General features: G+C 39.9%; 1 protein-coding gene across 10 annotated transcripts in view; it reads left to right on the plus strand.

Moving 5' to 3' along the window:
* LOC110530308 (astrotactin-1) overlaps positions 1–24935 on the plus strand; it is a 260365-nt gene that overhangs the window by 103514 nt on the left and 131916 nt on the right. For all 10 annotated transcript variants that reach the window (XM_036985947.1, XM_036985946.1, XM_036985940.1 and 7 more), the window contains 3 exons: positions 8209–8359; positions 15327–15493; positions 16752–16946. In XM_036985947.1, coding sequence (XP_036841842.1) covers positions 8209–8359; positions 15327–15493; positions 16752–16946 — 513 coding nt within the window. The remainder of the gene's footprint in view (positions 1–8208; positions 8360–15326; positions 15494–16751; positions 16947–24935) is intronic.

Here is a 24935-nt window from a genome sequence, read left to right on the forward strand (position 1 = left end):
ATGTCACAAAGCTGTCCAGTACTTTAAAAATATCATCTCATATTGTCCTGGTTTCCAGTGGTTTGTAGAAGAGGATTTCTTACTTAATTGACACCCCATAAACACAATGGACATATACCAGGAGCTGTGCCAGGCCCACCACTTCTGTTGACTCATCCAGCTGTAACGCAAATAAATCACTGGCTTGTATGCGAAGCAGTAATTGTTTCATAACATCTCCTGCCATGTCACTGATGCGTTGTGAAACAGTGTTGTTTGATGAAGGCATTGTGTGTAGTTTTTGGGGCTTTTCCCCCCAGCATTGTCCCAGCCATATCCACAGCAGCATGAAGAATTAAGTCCTACACAATAGTATGGGGTTTGCCTGTTCTGAATGTTAATTATCTGAACAGGCTACCTGTATTTGACATTGTGTTTTTATTTCGCCGAACACTATTGGGTTACATTTTATTTTTGACGGTGAAATGAGGCTACTCAGGCGAGAAAATCTATGTATAGCCCCATTGGAAAATATAAATGTACTGTTTGAAAATGTGAAGAAAAAACTATTTAAAAAATGTGAATCACATTTTTTGGGGTGTACCCCCGACGGCATTGCGGTATGCGTTCCCCGGTTTGGTAATACCTGCTATTTAGCAACAGAAATAAGAGGAAAGTTTTGTTTGTTTTACTGAAGAATGTGTATATGTTTTATGATTGTATTTCACTTTTCATGTATTTTGATGTGTACAGTGGTTCCTCCTTTAAAAGTTGCGTCATTCTGTGGCACACCTTGCGGGCTACTGCAGCATTCTGTGGCACGTTGTGTAGTTTAACGTGTATATTGTATTTTGTTGTGTATTGTTATCTGTAGCGATTTTAGCATGTAAATCATGGTGGGGCAAACTCAACCTATTTTTTTTAGATGCATGCCAGCAAAGTCGCTACACAACAAAACACTAATCAATACATTGATTGCACTAAAATGGTGACCAACGGTGCCCACAAACTGTTAGGGCCTACATAAAGCTGTCCTGACTTTCAGTACCATGGAGTGAATCCTTACCACCGCTACACCTGGCTATCAGCCGGGCCGTCTGGCAGCGAAAGAGTTCATTCAGCCTCATTTACCAACTTTAAAAAAATAATATCTGATATGGCTGACTTGCTTAATAAACAAATATCGTTTCGACTGACTCCTGGATTTGTGTAAGTCGATAAGAATTTTCCTTCAATAATAACGAATCCTGTCATGAAATTTAAATTTTGAACCATGCGCAAACAGGAAATTCATAATGTGTTTTCTTATATCATTAACACTTAGCTCTAAGTACTGTAAGTAAGTGCAAGCAAACGATCTGCGGCGAGGTAGGCCTATTCGTTCAGCTTTGAAAATGGACAGACAGAAATTCTGATAAATTCAGCAAGATGTCGAGGCCTTAACGTTACTCTTCTTTAAGTTACCACACAGAGAGAGAGAGAGAGAGAGAGAGAGAGAGAGAGAGAGAGAGAGAGAGAGAGAGAGATATGCAGTTAGCCTACCAATTTAAGTATTTTAGGCCTATGTGGTCTAAAATGGATGGAAAATGGAATCACGAGCATCCACTGTTATAGACAAAATTCCAATGCACAGACAACGCATTTCGCAGACAAAACAACCCTTGCAATATCAACTGGAATTACATGGGTCTATTACTGAACTTTATGTAGAAAAAAAATATTTGAATGGGAAGAGACTTTCACTGGCAAACATGGTTATGGACCCAACAACATTATATAGTATCCCCTCCTCATGAAGAAAAGCACATGAACTAATTGTAATACAAGTAAGTAAACAAAACAATGAAATGCATCATTCCAACATTCTCTAAAATTATTAATAAAATAGTAATGAGATAGATCTATAAGCAATATAACAATTGAGATGTACAAACTATGGCATAAGGAAACAATTAGTGGATAAGAGGCTAGCCGTAAATTCAATAAAGACATTAATGAGTGAGCTAAGACTTACGTAGTGGGACGTTCTTACAATATTCTTCCTGTACACCAAGTCAGAACCCTAGGATAAATAACGGGGGCATAAAAGCAGACAATGAAAGCTCAATATTTGATGATGACATTTCTCTAAAACAGACTGAAGGCTATGTGTGCACCACCAAGTCAGAACAGTAAGCTATGTTCTGAGGGGGAGAGGAACCACATTCTAAGGTTGAGACACATGGGCTATTAATCTTGGAACCACCCATCCCGGATCCGGGATAATTGTCATCAACTACGCTAAATAGCATTGCGCAACGGTCAAATAATCTTACTAGAAAATATTCATATTCATGAAATCACAAGTGAAATATAGCGAAACACAGCTTAGCCTTTTGTTAATCACCCTCGTCTCAGCCTCGTCTCAGATCACCCTCGTCTCAGATTTTGAAATTATGCTTTACAGCGAAAACAATACAAGCGTTTGTGTAAGTTTATCGATATCATAGCAAAACATTATGTACACCTAGCGGCAGGTAACTTGGTCACGAAAATCAGAAAAGCAGTCAAATTAATCGTTTACCTTTGATGATCTTCGGATGTTTTCACTCAAGAGACTCCCAGTTAGACAGCAAATGTTCCTTTTGTTCCATAAAGATATTCTTTATATCCAAATACCTCTGGTAGTTTGATGCGTTATGCCCAGGAATCCACCGGAAATAGCAGTCACGACAACGCAGACAAAAATTCCAAATTATATCCATAATATCGACGGAAACATGGCAAATGTTTTTTTATAATCAATCCTCAAGGTGTTTTTCAAATATCTATTCAATAATACAGTATATCAACCGGGACAGTTGGCTTTTCACTAGGACCGGGAGGAAAAATGGCTACCTCTCTGTTTTGCGCAAAAATCACACTGAGAGCCAACAACTGACCACTTACGCAATGTGGATGTTTACGCTCATTCTTCAAAATAAAGGCCTGAAACTACGTCTAAAGTTTGTAGACACCTTAGGGAAGCCACAGAAAAAGGAATCTGGTTGATATCCCTTTCAATGGTCAATAGGGATGCATGGGAACACAGAGCTTTCAAAATAAGAGTCACTTCCTGATTGGATTTTCCTCAGGCTTGCAATATCAGTTCTGTTATACTCACAGGCAATATTTTTACAGTTTTGGAAACTGTGTTTTCTATCCTAAGCTGTCAATTATATGCATATTCTGGTCCTGAGAAATAGGCTGTTTACTTTGGGAACGTGATTTTTACAAAAATAAAAATAGTGCCCCCAAGCTTCAAGAGGTTTTAACAGCTTATTACACAACATACTCTTAGTATTACTTTCTCAGCTACAGTATACATATTATGCAGTAGCATACAAGACATATACTATATTTACAAATGTATGTGGATAGACCAACATTGGCAGTAGAATGGCCTTACTGAAGAACTCAGTGACTTTCAACGTGGCACAGTGATAGGATGCCACCTTTCCAACAAGTCAGTTCATCAGATTTCTGCCCTGCTAGAGCTGCCCAGGTCAACTGTAAGTGCTGTTATTGTGATGTGGAAGCATTTTGGAGCAACAACGGCTCAGCCGCAAAGTGGTAGGCCACACAAGCTCACAGAGCGGGACTACCAAGTGCTGAAGCGCATAGCGCGTACATATCGTCTGTCATCGGTTGCTAAAGACCTCTTCATCGGGCTCTTCATGATATCGGTTTCCATGGGCGAGCAGCTGCACACAAGCTTAAGATCACCATGTGCAATTCCAAGCGTCGGCTGGAGTGGTGTAAAGCTTGCCACCCTTGGAATCTGGAGGAATGGAAAATCGTTCTTTGGAGTGACGAATCACGCTTCACCATCTGGCAATCCGACGGATGAATCTGTTCAGCAGATGCCAGGAGAACATTACCTGCCCGAATGCATAGTGCCAACTGTAAAGTTTGGTGGAGGAGGAATAATGGTGTGGGGGTGTTTTTCATGGTTCGGGCTAGACCCTTTAGCTCCAGTGAAGGGAAATCTTAACGCAACAGCATGCAATAACCTTCTGTGCTTCCAAATGTGTGGCAACAGTTTGGGGAAGGCCCTTTCCTGTTTCAGAATGACAATGCCCCCATCGAACACCTTTGGGAAGAATAGTGGCCGACCTCAGTAATGCCCTTGTAGCTGAATGGAAGCAAGTCCCCGCCACAATGTTCTAAATTCTAGTGAAATCCTTCCCAGAAGAGTGGAGGCTGTTATCAAGCAGCAAAGAGGGGACCAACTCCATATGGCACGGGTTGTGCGGCGGTCCTTCTTGTGGGCAACCTTTGTCATCAAAATCTGACATTCTCTGGATTTATGATGCTTCCAAGACAACTGGGAACTCGAAGAAGAAAAAAACGAGGTCAATTCCTGATGTCAGTGAACTTCAGATGGAGTTCTAGAAAGAGACCCGAGTTCCCGACTTGTAATTCCGAGTTGGATTACCGTTCAAAACTTATTTTCCGAAGCTTGTTTTTTTCTTGAAAGCACTGAAGTCATTTTCCAATTCTGAGTTTCCAGTTGTTTTGAACGCAGCAGAAGTCATACTGGATTGACAGCATGGCCAATTCTACATTTTCTGGCCCATGGTGTTGCGGGTGAATGTTTATCCTTTTATGCTTGTACTAGAGACCCTTTCAGACAGATGTTTTAAATCCTTAAACCCAGACCTGGACCACACACCCTCTCCACCGAATAGCAGGCAGGGGAAGTGATTGCTTTGCGACGCTTGCAGTTAGCCACTGATTCCTTCCAAACCGCTCATTGTTGAATTTGTGATTTTCCGACTTGTTTGGTAATGTTTACGTCCAACGTTTTATCTATAATTTCTCCTTACAGTGAAATGCTTTCCTACAAGCCCTTAACCAACAATGCAGTTTTAAGAAAATACCCCCCAAAAAGTAAGAGCTAAGAAAAACAAATAATTAAAGAGCAGCAGTAAACAACAATAGTGGGGCTATATACAGGGGGTACCGGTACAGAGTCAATGTGCGGGGGCACTGATGTCGAAGTAATTGAGGTAATATGTACATGTAGGTAGAGTTATTAAAGTGACTATGCATAGATGATGACAGAGAGTAGCAGCAGCATAAAAGGGGGGGGGGGGGGGGGGGGGGTCAATGCAAATAGTCTGGGTAGCCATTTGATTAGCTGTTCAGGGGTCTTATGGCTTGGGGGTAGAAGCTGTTTAGAAGCCTCTTGGACCTAGACTTGGCGCTCCGGTACCGCTTGCTGTGCAGTAGCAGAGAGAACAGTCTATGACTAAGGTGACTGGAGTCGTTGACTATTTTTAGGGCCTTCCTCTGACACCGCCTTGTATCAAGGTCTTGAATTGCAGGAAGCTTGACCCCAGTGATGTACTGGGCCATACGCACTACCTTCTGTAGTGCCTTGTGGTCGGAGGCCGAGCAGTTGCCATACCAGGAAGTGATGTAACCCGTCAGGTTGCTCTCGGTGGTGCTGCTGTAGAACCTTTTGAGGATCTGAGGACCCATGTCAAATCTTTGTCTTGGAGTGCTTGGACCATGTTAGTTTGTTGGTGATGTGGACGCTAAGGAACTTGAAGCTCTCAACCTGCTCCACTACAGCCCCGTCGATGAGAAAGGGGGTGTGCTCAGTCCTCCTTTTTCTGTAGTCCACAATCATCTCCTTTGTCTTGATCTCGTTGAGGCAGAGGTTGTTGTTCCTGCACCACACGGTCAGGTCTCTGATCTCCTCCCTATAGACTGTCTCATCATTGTCAGTGATCAGGCCTACCACTTTTGTGTCATCTGCAAACTTAATGATGGCTTTGGAGTCATGCCTGGCCGTACAGTCATGAGTGAACAGGGAGTACAGGAGGGGACTGAGCACACATCCCTGAGGGGACCCTGTGTTGAGGATCAGTGTGGTGGATGTGTTGTTACCTACCCTTACCACCTGGGGGCGGCCTGTCAGAAAGTTCAGGATCCAGTTTGAGTGGGAGGTGTTTAGTCACAGGGTCCTTAGCTTAGTGATGAGCTTTGAGGGCACTATGGTGTGGAGCACTGAGCTATAGTCAATGAATAACATTCTCACATATGTGTTCCTTTTGTCCAGGTGTGAAAGGGCAGTGTGGAGTGCAATAGAGATTGCATAATCTGTGGATCTGTTGGTGCGGTATGCAAATTGGAGTGGGTCTAGCGTTTCTGGGATAATGGTGTTGATGTGAGCCATTACCAGTCTTTTAAAGCATTTCATGGCTACAGACGTGAGTGCTATGGGTCGGTAGTCATTTAGGCAGGTTACCTTAGTGTTCTTGGGCACAGGGACTATGGTGGTCTGCTTGAAACATGTTGGTATTACAGACAGGGTGAGGTAGAAAATGTCAGTGAAGACACAGTTGGTCAGCGCATCAAAATAAAAGTTAAACCATGTAGAGCTAGCTATTCATGGATATGTAGAGTGATCTGCAGACTTGGAATCAAAATCCTCACAACATACAGTGTGTCATTCCATTTAAACTGTGACTCACCCATAAAGTATAATGGAAGGCAAATTACAGGGTAAAGAGAAGCAATTAGGCAGCCTGTATTTTTCCAACGGCTAATGGCCTGAATTGTGTCTTTTTTGAATTATTAGTTGATATGACTTTCCTTTTGCTTAAAGGCCCAATGCAACCTTGTTTATATCAATATCAAATACTTTCTGGGTAACAGTTAAGTAGCTTACTGATTTCCATTAAAATGGGCAAAAATCACTTTTAACACAAAATATTTTTCAAGCAAGAATTTTATTCGGACTGTCTGTTAGTGGTCTGAGTGGGGAGGGGGAAACTGAAAATTATCTGTTATTAGCAGAGCAGTTTGGATGTCTCTTTGTTAGTGGTGTATTAACCAATTTACTGAATGTTGATGTCACCATGGAAAGCTGAAACTCCCACCCATGCAAACCTGCTGATTAGAAGAGTGTGTGTAGATTGTAACTGTCAGGAAATCACTCTGATCAAATGTTTTCACACTTTGACACTTTAAGTTTCATCAGCTGTTGTACGATATGATACAAAACAAAGGAAAATTTGATTTTTGACTGCACTGGGCCTTTAAATGTTCTTGTTAATCATATCTATAATTGAAGGTCAGGGTAAATGGTCTCATCTTTCTATGAAGAAAGTGTTCAAGTTAAAATGTACAGTGATGTCTATTGAATACCACAAATGTAAAGTCTGGATTCAATCAAACAAGCAGCCTGGGAATTGTGGAACTGTGGGACTGATCACATACAGTTATGTTGTGTACTTAATACAAAATAATGAATTCATCATAAAGGTAGCCTAAGTTCAATATAACAATTAAACCCTCCATAATTTTTTCAAATACATCATTATATTTGTGACCTGTTGAGTTTGTTCTCCATAAATGTATGAAGACAATACCCACAGTCAATTATAAAATAAAATTGGCTAGTTTGATAAAATCAGTGACTCTGAAAGTTAATGAAATATCAAATATGTTTGTTTCAGGCAATCTCCGAGCAAGCATTCTGGGAGTGGGTGAGGGAGCAAAGAAATACTTTTGCAAAACAAGAGAGGCCATTCTTTCTTTCCCTTAGGCAAGGTTCATGGCAGGGTTATTATAAAAGTACTCCGTTTATCATAGATATTCCACGTCAGTAGCATAGTAATTTAGCATCTTGAAAAGAAGAATGGAATGTCCAAGCTTTGTTCTTCATCAACACTTTTTTATTCATATGTCAATGTGATGATCTCTAATATTTGACCTTGCATGTCTTTGAAATATTTCACATAAGAAACAAAACAGATGGCTTGGAGAAAGATTATAGCAATAAAGGACATACCGTAAATAACATGCTTTTTATGAAACATGTCTTAGGCCCTTTGTAAAGCAGGGTTGCTTTGAATCTCAGGTTGTGGCGTCCCTGCCTCTGACTGAATGAATTTCATCATAAAATGAACAAATTAAAAGATGCATTTGGATACGGAGGGCAAGCCAAGGTCAAAGAAACAATCCCGCAGGCTCTGTTCATTCATTGCTAGGCACACACTCTTAATCTGGTGATGTAACAAGTTTCTGCAAAATTGAAAGAGTGCAAGATCTTTTCTCTCATCTCTGTGAAGGACTACAATGAACCCATTTTCAATCAACAGACAATAAGCCATTTGATTGCTAGGGAACGTAATGATTTAGTGCTGTGCTGAGGGGGATGATTCTAATGTTTATGTTTGTGTTTTATTTTGCCAGAGAAGAGCTGATGATCTCCTCATCGTTTGACAGTCTGGAGGTTTTACTGGACTCGTTTGGCCCGGTGCGTGACTGCTCAAAGGACAACGGTGGTTGTAGCCGAAACTTCCGCTGCATCTCTGACCGCAAGCTTGATTCCAGTGGATGTGTGGTGAGTGAGTCACTGTACTGCCTGGGGATGGCCCTCCTCTCAGAACCGTCTTTCTTTATTTCTGCTTAGCGGCCATGAAATGAACCATGCATGTTTTAATACATTCAACATCTGCCAATGGTTCCTACTTCCTATTAAAAAGGTGTGCTCCAATTGTGTATCACTCTTCTTTGCAACACATTATTTGTCACCTGATCCGAAAAGCTCAGGCTGTCAACGAACGGTCTGTTCAAGTACTGCAATGCACTCAAGACATTAGTTTGAGGTGTACTAGGTGTACTTGGGTAGGTACTGTTTGTGATCCAGCATTTCTGATCAGATTACTTTCTCAGATGACTCCCTCTAACATTTGATTGAAAGATAAACTTTTCGAAAGTATACAATATTACTCAAAAGACTAAGAAATTGCAACTGTTTGAGTGAGAGGACTAACTGGTGTATCCAAGTGACCACATGCCTCGCCTAGTTCCTCAGTAATTTCAATGAACTTTTATGACTCAAAGAAGAGTCTTCAACAATAAGGTCGTTTTTTGAGCTCTCCTAGCTGTGCCGTTGAGGAACTGGAGCAAGCACACTTGTTATTTTGTTTGGAACACAACCCTGCAATCACACAATTACTGTTGTTTTTTTACACAATCTAAAAACAGTCCATTATAAATTGCAATCTAGGTCAGGTGGACATCATTTTGGCATATATTTCCAACATGACCTCAGAGTTATAATACGATATTACAGTGTTAGGCATTCACAATGCAATTCAGGGAAACAGATCATAATTTTGGTGCGCATAGAAAGGAGACGTTCAGGTGCGTGTGCCACGGTGAATTCTCTTTTCAATAGACAAACAGGCTGATTCTGTTCAGAACAACCCAGGGTTTGATGCCATGTCATCTTGTAACTGTACATCAAACATAGTGATCATAAATGTTGACACTGTATATGACATGGGTTTTATGATATGAGTGCACATCGTGAAGTGCACAATTGGCTTACTTGTATGACATCAAATTGGTATTTATTATAATCCTCAATGTCTCATCTTTCAATATATGAGACAGCATTTCCCTCACTCATTTGCAAAAGTTGCCCAATTAGCGGGAGGTATCAGGGCAATTTCTTGTCACGCGTGGTGCTCAATTTCAGAATAGCTGTCAGTCAAAATCCATACAGTGATGTGAAGCGCAAAGACAGATCTCTGATGTAGTATGTTGCTGTATAGCCACTATGTTACAATTTAGGCGTTTATCAGTGCCCAAATCTGCCATTTTCAACCCGTATATGGGTATGAGTATAAAGGGCATGATATACCAGAGCTAAGGCACATTTTCTATGCATTTCAGTTCCAAATTTCTGCACTGTATTGATAATATCACACTTGCATTACTTTTCAAAACGTAGCTGTCAAAATCCATTGGTTATAAGAACGGTCAGACTTGTCTCAAACCATTTGTTTGACATAGCTACCAAGACCAATCCCATTCTCAAATCCCATGTCTAAACCAGTTTTGACCAAGATGTTTTTGCAGGAAACTATATTTCTCGCTTGAATGTTAATTATAAATGAGCAGACACAATTATTTTAATCAACAACAAACATTCATAATTGTATCTGTCACAGTTACAATTGCAATTTGAGCACAGAGGCCATACTTGGATATCAATGTAAGTGTTCCTTCATAGCCTGGGGTCCCTAGCATAATCTGAAAATACATCCATTTCCTGCACCATTGCAATTAAGATTCCTGGTTGTTAGGCCTGACTTGGCTTGCTGTTAATTCAGAAAGACATGCATATAAAATCACCTCATTTGTATCTTTTGGTCTTGTTAATGCCACAAGCCTGCTGCACAACAAAATTGTATTTCCTTGCCAAGCAGTTAGATTACGCAAACAATTTATTGCCCGTTTGAGAGCATTTCCCTTCGGCTCTAATGGTGCTGGTGGTTAGACCTTGGTGAATGTAGCTGTCACAGAGTTCACAACTAACAGCCTGTCCACTCACTGACATTGCACTCTATACGGTAGAGATGTACAAGACTTTTGACCTATCGGTGGTTTCCAGTATCTAAAAGTCACGACTAAATTTATAGATTTCTGACAAAATATTGAATAGGTTTGACTTTTAAACACAGCGGAGAGTATTGCAACATATCTGAGGTCAAACAACAGATGAATGTCTTATGCGATGGAAATAATTATTATATAGAATTGAATGATGTCAGGAGCTCTATTGAGCTCTGAAGTAGACAGCAGTTCTTAACAAGCATGAGCTTTATGAAATAGCGACTGTAGACCTTTGCCCCCAGTTTACGCAACTGCAAAATACATTCAATCATCAAATAAGCATCTTATTTTCATTTTTATTTGTTTTCTAAGTAATGAAACAAAAGCCCTTGTCTTTTTAGCAACCGATAATAATAGATATCCATCATGTTGGTATTTATTTCTAAACATTTACTAGTATACCTCATGCTGTTTTGGCCGAACTGTTTAAATTATTGTGATATAGATTCTTGTCTGTCTCACCCAGACCAACCGGAAGCTCTGGATTTATGGTTTATGGTAATTTAAGGTTTAATATGGACATACCATTCATAAACACATTTACAAGCTTTAAATCATGGGTAACATGCACTGAAATCCGCAATAAGGAATGAATCTTTGCCTTTTTTTTAATGTCCTACTAGTTCTTACTAAGCGTCCGCTCTTGTTACAGCAAGATATCCAGGATGCTGACATCTGTTGCATAGATATCTTGGTGTTTTGTAATTACCTTGTGACGAGTTATATAAATTATACTTTCGTCCGTCTAATCATACTGGTAAATGTCTGGGACTCAGACCCCGATTCCACTTATAAATTAACACCTTGTCTGAGTCCATGCTGCCAGTCTCATCTTGTTTAATATCTCTCCTAGCATGAGCCGATGCCTCCTGACCCCCTCTGTCTGGCTGATGTATGGCACTCCTGGGGAGAGAGGGTGCAGTCGTTTGGAAGTAAAGTCTAATAATCACCAAATGATTATGTGATTAATTAGCTCTTGTCTCCTCCTGCTAGAACAGGGGAAACGTGAGACTGTCTGTCCAGCCACCAGAACAAATTGGGCCCTGTCCAAACAAAGCGTGTCAGCCTGTGGTGTGAGATGTGTACCGACAGAGGAGACCTTAGTATTTACATGATTCAGACATTAGGACTGCTATCACACACTTACAGACTCCCTGCGCTGAGTATAACCCGGGTGGAAAAGTTCCCCAATGTCTCAATTTAACTCTGTAATTGTTATATGGAGACTCCATGGGGATATTCCATGGGTGAAGACAGTTTCTCACGTGGCTTCAGGACTACTGGCCTGCACTTCTACTGAACTTCATCAATGTTGTCAAATGTTCATTTTAAAAATGAGGTGTGCAGTTTGGGAGTCATATGTACTTCCCCCCCAGAGAAATAAATAGATATACTTCACATTTAACAGAATGCTCAATTGTGACAAGCACCTTAACATGCTCAACGTGCTTCATATGTGTTGCTAGTTGATGCACTTTGTCACTTTGACGTAGCAGATGTATATCGACGCAGTCCACATTCAGCTGAATTTGTTCTGTCTTGGATCACATTTTGGGCACTAAGCGGTTCTGAGCTCAGTCGATACTTGGCTGAGGTATTCTATGAGCATACTCCTAAAGAGGAGCGGGTGGTCAGTAGCCTGCCACTACTGATGTTTTCCTCTAAGGATCACTGGGTGGATTTAAGGTACTCCATCCTCTTTGGAAAAATCTAATGTACCGCCACAGCTGTGGACAGATGCCACAGCATGTTAATGCACCACTGTAATCCCTAAAGCTACCTCTGAAATATGACCTTTTCACACTTGCTAGGACTGTGGTAGATGTTAGTAAAACATATTTAGAATCAAACCCCCCTAAGAAATTGGTTCCGATTTTGGTTCCGACATTGTGAAAAATGGTAAGAACTGGTAACTACTGTAAGGGTGTCAATATGTTTGATTTAGAGGAGAGCGTTATAGAATCTTTGTATACTTGTTACAAAGTTTACAACAATTCAAATTATATTCCCAAGGGGCTATTATATCATTGCACTCTGGATACTTTTGTAACTCTTAAGACTACCTGATATGCCTTGATAACCTCAATGATGGCATTTGAAACCAAATCTATCTTTCTTGCCAGTGTAGAAAACTCTGCTGGCTGGATAAATTTGAAATATCTATTGTCCACTTTCTTCAATCTGTCTATTTGGCGAATTTGGAAATGGCATAGCTTATCCAACTTGCTATGTACAGTAGCAATACCACATGGCTGATTCCCATAAGCTGGAAGTAAGCAGGAGGAATGTATCTCCATTAGAAAATAAGATTAAAAGGCAAAGTGGTTCAAGGGTTTTTCCAGTTTAGCCTAAATACAAAAGCTTCACAAGCCTGTACAGTGCCATCATATACAGTACTGTCTCGTTTCCTTATAGGAATACTTCAGTATTTTGGCAATGAAGCCCTTTTTCTACTTCCCCAGTTTGAGATGAACTTGTGGATACCATTTTTATGTCTCTGCGTGCAGTTTGAAGGAAGTTGGTAACTAGCGTTAATGCAATTGCTATCTAGTGTTACCACAATGACTGGAAATCTATGGTAACTGACAGAATGCTAGTAGATACCATAGAATTCCAGTCATTGCACTAATGCTAGTTAACATTGGCTCACAAAACTACCTCTTACTTCCTTCATACTGGATGCAGAGACATAAAATGGTATCCACGAGTTCATTTGACTTTGGAGAAGTAGAAAAAGGGCTTCATTGCCCTTTAAACTGACGGTAAAGGATGTTGTTTATTTTGTGGTGAAACATGAGTTTGTTATTTGACCAAGCAACACAAAAAAAGAGAGAGAAAAAAATAATAATTCTAAAATGAAAGAATAATTTTTGTTGACATTATCTAATGTTTCTACCATGGAGGGATGGATCTTTAGACTTTTGCCATTTGTCACATTATCTGAATGATTTTACATCATATGATTCACTCAATCATGCATTGTCAATTTCTAAAATGTTCTTAAAGTGGTACACTTAATACAGTATTTGCATTGTTATCAATAGATAACTTACTGTATGAAAAATCCTCAAACAGTATAAGGAAAGCACGTCTTTAATGATCACCATTCTTTGGACATTGGGGAAATGCTCCTGAGTTCTCCTAATTCTGCATGTCATTGAACGGAGGCCTATTACAACACTCAATAAGGAGAGACATGTGGGGTTCACAAGTAAGAACTATCAATACATTATTTCCTCTCTGACATCCCTTTGACACACGACACACTTCCCCATTGCCATCGATTGCATAGAGGCACAGTGATTTAAGGAGTCTCTGCTACAGATGAGTTAGGAGATTCAATGTACCATGATCTTTACATTACAGGTGATAAATCAGTTGTCATAGTGCTCATAGCCATGCGACAAATCAATAACAATGAGTCCAGGGAGAGGCGAGGTACTCCTGTTACTACATGTGCCTCACTGGCTATTGATACTTTATCAACTACCACGTCCATTAGCCCAATGGTTAAACAATTGTGTAAGAGGGCCAACCAGACCTCTTTGTATAACAGCATAAGTCTTAGGCTTCAAAAAACAATACACTGTACTGTACCTGTCCTCTACACTGTTGTCAGTGGAGAGATGGGTCATCATGATCTAGGAAGGGATTTAACCCTCGCGCAGGTTGTAGACAATATGGCTTTTAAAGATCATTTTGCATGAGGGACAGAGCTGACATGCAGTGTTACCATGTATCAGCGAACACTGAAACATTGCCTTTTTAAGCCTAATTGTTGACAAACTGCGGTCGGATTGAATCCCAGCCTTAGTGTATGTATGAAATGGGGAAATGGGGGGGGGGGGGGGGATAAACCACATTTACAGGTGCACACAATCTGAAATCTTACATAAATATGATGTAGGACAATTGTGGATTTTCAGTGCAGCTGTCTGACTCAACTGATGAAGTTACAATTCATATTTAATGTTTTTCTGCTCATCCCTATGGTGAAAAAATATATTTATTTCATGGCTGTTAATTTCCTCATCACTCCTTAGTTATGAGTCTCATGCTAGGTTATCATGCAGTATGTATGATCCATCCACATAGACCTTCGCTTCAAACATAGCCTACTGCAACAGTCTGGAAAATCTTTACGTCTGAATATATTGGTCATAATCAAATCATTTGTGACTTGGCGTTAGGTCCAAACTTTTTCTCATACGATCCTGTAAAAACAAAAGCAACAGGTTAAATTCCCCACAGGGTTACTCTTTCAACCTGTCTAACACAGACTAGTGTTAGGATGTCATGATGCCAGGGTCGATGGGCACTGGAGACTTTGAAGAGGAAATAAATAAATATATTGTCACTTATGCTTCCTTATTGCTTGAAGGCAAACATAGCTTTTCCCTCTTTTCTCCAGGCAGGGATGCCTTGTTAAGTATCATCCCATCAAAGTTCCCTTTGAAGGAATGGCTTACAGAGAACATCATGTGAATTTGGCTTCACAGGCCTCTGAAAAAAATGCTTTGGGAGGCACAGGGGAGTCTTTGTAACTATGGATGCAGGTGTGGCGTTGTAGAAGTTCTGCAGGCCTCTGTGAATTTATTATACCTTTGCGCCTCATATATCTTGGTTAGCAGCACGTCCTTTGTGGTGTGAAAGAGTTTACGGAATGTTATTTGGGAAAATGTAATCAAAGCCTTTACCTTGATTTTTCCAAAAGTTTTGCAAAATGTTTGCTTTCCCACTTTTCTATAATTCGTACACACACATGGGATCTGGATGTGTCTGATCTCTACTTATTTCTGTGTGAACTAAAATCAGATCACATCTCACATTATTTTGATTAATCTGTAGCCCTATTGTTTTTGACAATCTGGACATCCTTTATCCTTTATTCCCACTACTTGTAGTGCCCTCCGGGACTGAGCCCTATGAAGGATGGCACAGGCTGCTACGACCACCACATTGGCATCGATTGTTCTGATGGCTTCAACGGAGGCTGTGAACAACTGTGCCTCCAACAGCTTGCCCCCCTGGAGGATGACCCCACCCTCTACAACATACAGATGTTCTGCGGGTGAGAGAACACTACTGAACTTGGATTTGTCCCAAATGGCACCCTATTCTCTTCATAGTACACTACTTTTGACCAGGTCCCATGCTGTGCCATCCCTATGTGCCCATGGCCTTGTCTCTGTGGCACTGAGCTGACATTGCATGACACTGAACTGTCATATCCTAAAGTGTATAAAAGGATCGAATTGTACATGGTAGAACATTTAAACAATGCCATGAAATTACTAGTATGTCCTTCTTTTTCACCTCAGTAGATTCCTGGTGATTGTCAGGCATTGTCATGACACAGATTTAGTAGGACAAGAAAGTGCAGCAGTAAGTATTTTAAATGTCAGCTGTGCAGTGCGTTAGTCACTCAGAGTGAGTAGTCTCTTCCCCTTGGAGAGGTTGTCTCTTAAAAGAGAAGGATCTTTTGACCTCTATTTTAGTCTGTGTCAAGTCTTCTCCTGACTACTAAAGTCTTTCTGATTGTAGGTGGCAAACGTGTCATTTACTATCATATGAAACATGATAATATGACAGAGAAAGTGAACCAGTTTATACAGTATGTCATGTGCATTAGGACTGCATTAAGACATATCTAACCCTCTTTAGTAACACTTTCCTGTGGAAAGAACAATGTCATCATGAAGAAAGCTTCTTTCAGTTTAGTCCCTGCCCGTTTTTCGTACTGCCTTTTGATACATTTTACAGAGCTCGCTAGACACTGGGATATCAAAATGTCATCAATATGAAAGAGTCTTGAGAAAACTCACACTGTTTGAATTATTTCCTTTTTGAAAAATGAAAAGGGGGGGTTTGTGTTCACTGAATTGATTTAATAGCACAATAGAACAAACATAGAATTGATCAGCACACTAGAATCGTGAGGCCTATTTTGTGTATCCCCTTGAACTCTGTCATAAAGAGGTGCACTTCTGAGTAACTAGTGAACCATGAACACAAGTAAAATAAAGAAATAATCCTCATAGCTAGCTAAAGTGATGTTTACATAATGTTCAAAAGGAATTTCATGCACTCTTCAATCAGTCACAAAGTAACTTGCTCAATCAAATCCAGTAAAGTCAAAACCAACCTAGTTTTTATCCCAGTATTGACTTGAATTCAAACATAATTTGTTCTAAACCCTGAGTATGACTATATGTATTAGAAGCTACATGTTTAATCTAGATAAAACAATCTATTTTAATATAATGTAAGAACACGTTAAATGCTCAGCTCACACGGCTACCATTGTTTTTTTCTGGTTGCCGTTGTAGCTGTATTGAGGATTACAAGAGAGGTCAAGATGGTCGTTCCTGCCAGCCCTTGTCTGAAGCCTGTACTGAGGGACTGGACTGTGGGGAAACAGCTGACGTCCCAGCCAACCAAACCGTTTTCGGGGACCTCTTCTATGGCTACAACAACCATACCAAAGAAATCATCTCTGGTCAGATCCTCAAAGCTACCTTCAGGTAATGTATGAGTTGTGTCATGGGTTTTTATCTCATGTATAAAATAGTTTAATAATAAACAATGTGGAAGGTGTGTTCCATGACACGCTAGCCGAGTAGAACTTAACTTCCACGGAGTTGATTATCCCTTCTATACAATGACTATAATTTAACACATTTCTGCTAGAAATAGCACGTTTACTAGATAGCGACTGTAGTTGCAAAGGTAACCAAACAAACAGACTTGCTAGCTTAGCTAACCAAACCATCAGTCCTAGCTTGCTATTATGAAAATCGAATTTAACAATGCCAATAATGTTTCCAATTCTACTTTTGCTTTCAAAAGCAGCTCAAACATAGAACATGTAAGAATGAACTACTATTTATGGATTTTATTTTATGTGTAGAGATGTATAGTAGACTAAAGCAAGGTGAGCAATTAATGAATTCAGAAGATTAAATATGTATGGCATGTTTCAAATGTACTCTTCCCTCCACAATGAAAATGATCATAACGATACCACATTACATGTCAATATAAATACAGTGTATCCTGTGAATGAGGATCTAAAGATATGCTTGCAGTATCTAACAAAATGCACAGCAGTCCCTGTTTGTGAATTAGTTCCGTGGCAGCATGCTTTGAAGGCTGCTTAATTACCATCGTCCACTCACAATGCTTCCTTTCCGCTGAAGTCAGGAAGTCAGAAGGTCACGGAAATAATCTGCGGACCTGAAATTTAATTTGGGTGCACATGGATCCCGCAGCCGGAGGCAGTTCATCCACTTACAATATGTGACATGAGTGCTAGTGGAAGGTGAACGAGGGAAAGTTAATATCATCAAGTAGCTAAATCTCAAATGCTCTGATCTCCTCATTTTGAAAGCACTGGGAGAGACAGCCAGGGTTTCAGACAGACTTTGAAAAGCACCAAATGCTCCTGTGCAGATTGCAGGCAGACACAGCACTGGAGAAAGCCTCAATGCAAACCCTAATTATACAAGATGGTAAAAAGTGAATTAAAAGTGACCAGGAGTCAGTTTGGTGTAATGGACCTTAATTGGAGTAGATAAAACTTTGAATGTGCAATGAACAAATAGTCTGCACTGGTGGGTTCATTAAGCCTCACAAGAATGCCATATTGATGTGACAATTAATTTGAAACTAAAGGAAATAGTCAACGTTGATACATAGGAGGAATAGTGCTGGGATGTAAATATTACTGCTGATGTAGCAGTGCAGGAAATTTAAAATTGAATCTAAAAAAATATGAATGAACATTCTCTCAATTAGAAACAAATGCTAATGTTACAAGTTTGGATCATTTCAAAGGAGAAAATGGCCAAACCAACTTCAAAATGTATATTGCCTTGAAGTATTGTCTTTACATTATATAGGTAAATCAATGTAACACTATAAATAACATTTTGGCCATTTTACTGACACCCCATGGAAAGGAATAAGTTATTGTGGGACTCATGGATGGTTTCCAAAGAGAGTCACCATGAGAGACGTCATCAAAGACTTTCCTGGAAAAAAAGTAGAGAAAAAACGGTATTATTCTGTTTCATACTCACACCAGCCTGGTGCTTGGAGCTTCATTGGCGCTTCTTCAAAGCCCGAACCCACGGTTCTGGAGGGTCACAAACATCTGTTTCACTCTTTGACAGTAAACGTATGAAAGGCAAGAATATGACATTTGAACACTGTCTAATCATTCATGAATTGTGTAAAAAGTCATGGAACTTCAACTATGACTATTTTCACATTTCTGAAAAGCACAGAAACCACATACAGTACATAGCTGCTGGATAGAAATGGAAGCTTGGTTCTTCAAACTCCCAAGCTCAACTCTTCCGCACTCTACTGTACACGGAGTGTTTCACAAACTAGACAAAATATGCACATTCCCTCTGAGTCAAGTTTGACTGTTGATCTTTTATTTATTTGAAAAAGAGGCATCCTACCCCTACCTTTTTATTTAGTCTGGCTGGAACAACAAAAGGAAGAAAATTAAAGGACACATCTAGCAGAGTGAGCAGGTACCCACTGGCTCTTCACAGCCGGTGTTGTTGGAATAAGATGAGGCTAGCCTGTACCCAGTCAGCGGGAGCAGAGCATGCTGGATGGCCAGGCTCCAGGCTGTGCCACAGAGCTGCGTCTGATTCTATCCACACAGGGCTGTGGGCTCTGCTTTCATGCTCACCAGCCTCTGAAACACTTTTCATGTTTTTAAAAAAGGTAGATGTCGTTGTCAGAATCACTCATGCTACCCGGCTGAATTTCAGAGTTGGCTTGGTAATTATTATTTCAAAAGTTTCAGAGTTTTCTGTGGAGGATTGGAGGTAAATAAGAGGTGTCACACAATCTTAGCCGGAGCTTTTATGTGGCTGAGACCGGCATAGACACAGAGTTTTCTATCAAAGGCACATATAAGGGAATATTCCATTACATTTTGTTCTTCTCTTGAGCATAGAGAGGGAGATGGGATGGGATCTCAGCTGAGATGTCTAGAGACTTTGCAGTGATGCGATGTCCCACTGCTAGATCTCCGTGTCTCTGAGGGAGGCAATGAAGTCCATTAGAATAATGTGAGTTAAAAAGGCAACCTCTTCTCATTATTTCTTCCCTTTGGCTCCTCGTTCTTTGCTGTCCCTGTTCTCTCTCTCTCACTCCTCCACACAACATGCTTAGAGCAGGTTTTAATTAATATTTTACTGCCCTTTGTTCTCATCAGGGCCTGCTTGGGATCATGATTAAGACCACATTCCCAAACTACTTGGTGGGGTGTCTCCTCTCACCCCCTCGGAGGAGGAACACCTTAATCTACTCGCTTAATTAAAATATAAAATGTCTGTCTGAGCTAGATTGATTATATTGAACACTGGAGGCCATTGCCTCTATTATTGGACGCTGTAAAGATTCCACCCCAGGGTCATTCCATCACTTGTCGTCAGATATGAGCGCCCCCCCCCCCCCCCCCCCCCCCCAAAAAAAAAGTTTCAATGTCAATCAAAGGTATGAGGTATGTCATCGTTGAAATTATAAAGTTGGCTGAAATCCTGAAATCCCAAAATACAATTTTTACTTTAGTTTCTCAGATCTTAAAATAAACTGAAATAGTTTTTTGACATCCCTGCTCATCTCATCCCACAACTGATTATAATTAGATTAATTCTACTTTTAATTGTTGTTTGTTAGAGACCAAAGTCTAAAGAAACTCACAATTATATTTACATTTGACATTTTAGGCATTTTAGCAGACATTCTTATCCAGAGCGACTTACAGTGGTGAGTGCACACATTTTCATACTTTTTTTTTTTGTGCTCTTACATTTTGAGGTCACAGGAAAAGTAATTTGTGATAAAGTTTGGCAGTTAACTATGCTAATATGGACTTGGCTTTAAGCCAGTTTAACAATGGCATATTTCATACCGGTATACCTCCTTTTTGACAATACTAATTAACGACAATGGCACATTAAAACCATTCCACCTTCAAAGCCCAAGGTGCATTATCCGTACCTTTTCTCTAGTTCCTTTGCTCAAGCGATACACGTTGTTATACTATGCCTAAAGCAGCATATTGGATTTGTGTGAGTCTAATTTCCATGCTTTTAATTACTGTTAACAATGTGTTTCTCTTCCTTACCCCTGTCCATGGAATGGCCATACAAATGAAATGGCATACATTATTGCAGTGTCCTCATCCACATTGTGTCTCAGAGTAGAAAATTGGTTGTAAGTGCTGAGAATAGAGACATTTTACTCCTACTCTTATGGGTGAAAATAAAAGCTATGCATGAAGCCTCTTTAGTCATAAGAGTCCCACCTAGTCAACAGATAATTAGGAGACCTCATGCATTAGCTGACCTAACCAGTTAAGAGTTACCAGCAGGTGTCTTGATAATACAAAAATGCAGCGAGTCAGTGGTTCCTGCGCCACATGCAGTTGGAGTTGTTAAAATATTATTTTGATACAGTACCAGTCAAAGGTTTGGACACACCTACTCATTCAAGGGTTTTTCTTTATTTGGACTATTTTCTACATTTTAGAATAATAGTGAAGACATGAAATAACACAAATGGAATCATGTACAGTAGTAACCAAAAAAGTGTTTAACAAATCAAAATATGTTTCATATTAGAGTTTCTTCAAATAGTCACTCTTTGCCTTGATGACAGTTTTGCACACCTTTGGCATTCTCTATACCAGCTTCACCTGGAATGTTTTTTTTTAAGTCTTGAAGGAGTTCCCACAAATGCTGAGCACTTGTTGGCTGATTTTACTTCACTCTGCAATCCGACTCATTCCAAACCATCTCAATTTGGTTGAGGTCAGGGGATTGTGGAGGACAGGTCATCTGATGCAGCACTCCATCAATTTCCTTCTTGGTAAAATAACCCTTACACAGCCTGGAGGTGTGTTTGGTCATTGTCTTGTTGAAAAACAAATTATAGCCCCACTAAGCCCAGACCAGATGGGATGGCGTATCGCTGCAGAATGCTGTGGTAGCCATGCTGGTTAAGTGTGCCTTGAATTCTAAATAACTCACAGACAGTGTCACTAGCAAAGCACACCCACACCATAACACCTCCTCCTCCATGCTTTACGGTGGGAACCACACATGTAGAGATCATCTGTTCACCCACTCCACGCCTCACAAAGACATGGCGGTTGGAATCAAAAATCTCAAATTTTGACTCCAGACCAAATGACACATTTCCACCGGCCTAATGTCCATTGCTCGTGTTTCTTGGCCCAAGCAAGTTTCTTCTTATTATTTGTGTCCTTTAGTAGTGATTTCTTTGCAGCAATTTAACCATGAAGGCATGATTCACACAGTCTCCTCTGAACAGTTGAGATGTGTCTGTTACTTGAACTCTGTGAAGCATTTATTTGGGCTACAATTTCTGAGGCTGGTAACTCTAATGAACTTATCCCCTGCAACAGAGATAACTCTGGGTCTTCCATTCCTTTGGCGGTCCTCATGATAGGAAGTTTCATCATAGCGCTTGATGGTTTTTGCGACTGCATTTGAATAAACTTTAAAAGTTCTTGAAATTTTCCGGATTGACTGATCTTCATTAGTAATAATGGACTGTCGTTTCTCTTTGCTTATTTGAGCTCTTCTTGCCATAATATGGACTTGGTCTTTTACCAAATAGGTCTATCCTCTGTATACCCCCCTACCTTGCCACAACACAACTGATTGGCTCAAATGCATTAAGAAGGAAAGCAATTCCACAAATTAACTTTTAAGAAGGCACACCTGTTAATTGAAATTAATTCCATGTGACTACCTCATTCAGTTGGTTGAGAGAATGCCATGAGTGTGCAAAGATGTCATCAAGGCAAAGTGTGGCTATTTGAAGAATCTCAAATATAAATGTATTTTGATTAGTTTAACACTTTTTTGGTTATTACATGATTCCATATCTGTTATTTCATAGTTTTGATTTCTTCACTATTATTCTACAATGTAATAAATAGTAAAAATAAATAAAAACCCTTGAATGAGTAGGTATGTCCAAACTTTTGACTGGTAGTGTGTGCATAGTCACTTTAATAACTCTAACTACATGTACAATAACTCTGTACCGGTACCCCCTGTATATAGCCTCGCTATTGTTATTTTGCTGCTGCTCTTTAACTATTTGTTACTTTTATCTCTTACTTTTGTTTAGGTGTTTCCCACTGTTGTGATTACCAGCGGAGATAAATGTTTATGAATTGATTTTACTCCTGTCTCAGAGTTTGTCTGGGCAGTGTCTTAACATTATCCTAAAACCTACTCTGAGCTGGGAGTTTTTTGTTGTCTTGAAACAGCTTTAACATGCTTTGTGGATATGGGCCCAGGTTTAATTTTCACACAATGCCTTTCCCAAAGGGGAAGATTTTAGCTAAATATGCACATCCATTTTACAGTTACATCCATTTCCTGCTAGCTCTAAGTCCCTAGAAGCTCAAGTATATTTGTCACTGGCACTGCTATGGATTTTAGATGTTGACAGGACTATTGCAGTTAACAGTTATGAAAACCTTTTCTAATTTGTTACTTCAAGGGATACATTATTATTTTAGAGGTGGTTGTAAGAATATATTAAGTAATGGGATGCTGGGAGTGTTATTGCTTCAAGACAGACATTTGTGTTTGGAATGTGGAAATAACAAAATGGTCCTTTCAATAGAATCAGTAATTTTTCCTTCATAGAAGAATAATAGGATGGGTTAGTACAGTGCCTTGCGAATGTATTCGGCCCCCTTGAACTTTGCGACCTTTTGCCACATTTCAGGCTTCAAACATAAAGATATGAAACTGTATTTTTTTGTGAAGAATCAACAACAAGTGGGACACAATCATGAAGTGGAACGACATTTATTGGATATTTCAAACTTTTTTAACAAATCAAAAACTGAAAAATTGGGCGTGCAAAATTATTCAGCCCCCTTAAGTTAATACTTTGTAGCGCCACCTTTTGCTGCGATTACAGCTGTAAGTCGCTTGGGGTATGTCTCTATCAGTTTTGCACATCGAGAGACTGAAATTTTTTCCCATTCCTCCTTGCAAAACAGCTCGAGCTCAGTGAGGTTGGATGGAGAGCATTTGTGAACAGCAGTTTTCAGTTCTTTCCACAGATTCTCGATTGGATTCAGGTCTGGACTTTGACTTGGCCATTCTAACACCTGGATATGTTTATTTTTGAACCATTCCATTGTAGATTTTGCTTTATGTTTTGGATCATTGTCTTGTTGGAAGACAAATCTCCGTCCCAGTCTCAGGTCTTTTGCAGACTCCATCAGGTTTTCTTCCAGAATGGTCCTGTATTTGGCTCCATCCATCTTCCCATCAATTTTAACCATCTTCCCTGTCCCTGCTGAAGAAAAGCAGGCCCAAACCATGATGCTACCACCACCATGTTTGACAGTGGGGATGGTGTGTTCAGCTGTGTTGCTTTTACGCCAAACATAAAGTTATACATTGTTGCCAAAAAGTTAAATTTTGGTTTCATCTGACCAGAGCACCTTCTTCCACATGTTTGGTGTGTCTCCCAGGTGGCTTGTGGCAAACTTTAAACGACACTTTTTATGGATATCTTTAAGAAATGGCTTTCTTCTTGCCACTCTTCCATAAAGGCCAGATTTGTGCAATATACAACTGATTGTTGTCCTATGGACAGAGTCTCCCACCTCAGCTGTAGATCTCTGCAGTTCATCCAGAGTGATCATGGGCCTCTTGGCTGCATCTCTGATCAGTCTTCTCCTTGTATGAGCTGAAAGTTTAGAGGGACGGCCAGGTCTTGGTAGATTTGCAGTGGTCTGATACTCCTTCCATTTCAATATTATCGCTTGCACAGTGCTCATTGGGATGTTTAAAGCTTGGGAAATATTTTTGTATCCAAATCCGGCTTTAAACTTCTTCACAACAGTATCTCGGACCTGCCTGGTGTGTTCCTTGTTCTTCATGATGCTCTCTGCGCTTTTGACGGACCTCTGAGACTATCACAGTGGAGGTGCATTTATACGGAGACTTGATTACACACAGGTGGATTGTATTTATCATCATTAGTCATTTAGGTCAACATTGGATCATTCAGAGATCCTCACTGAACTTCTGGAGAGAGTTTGCTGTACTGAAAGTAAAGGGGCTGAATAATTTTGCACGCCCAATTTTTCAGTTTTTGATTTGTTTTAAAAAAGTTTGAAATATCCAATAAATGTCGTTCCACTTCATGATTGTGTCCCACTAGTTGTTGATTCTTCACATATCTTTATGTTTGAAGCCTGAAATGTGGCAAAAGGTCGCAAAGTTCAAGGGGGCCGAATACTTTCGCAAGGCACTGTAACTGCATCCCACACCTTTCCTGTTTCAACCCAATTATGGAAAGTTGTGTTTTGAGTATTTTAAGATAATGCTGTTTATTCTTGGTTTCTAAATTAGATGTGGCTGTTAACCTTCAAGTCAGAATAATCTACTTAATATGAGTAGATATACTGTAGATGTACT

Source organism: Oncorhynchus mykiss, chromosome 8 (assembly GCF_013265735.2).
Source record: "Oncorhynchus mykiss isolate Arlee chromosome 8, USDA_OmykA_1.1, whole genome shotgun sequence".
Taxonomy (NCBI): Eukaryota; Metazoa; Chordata; class Actinopteri; order Salmoniformes; family Salmonidae; genus Oncorhynchus; species Oncorhynchus mykiss.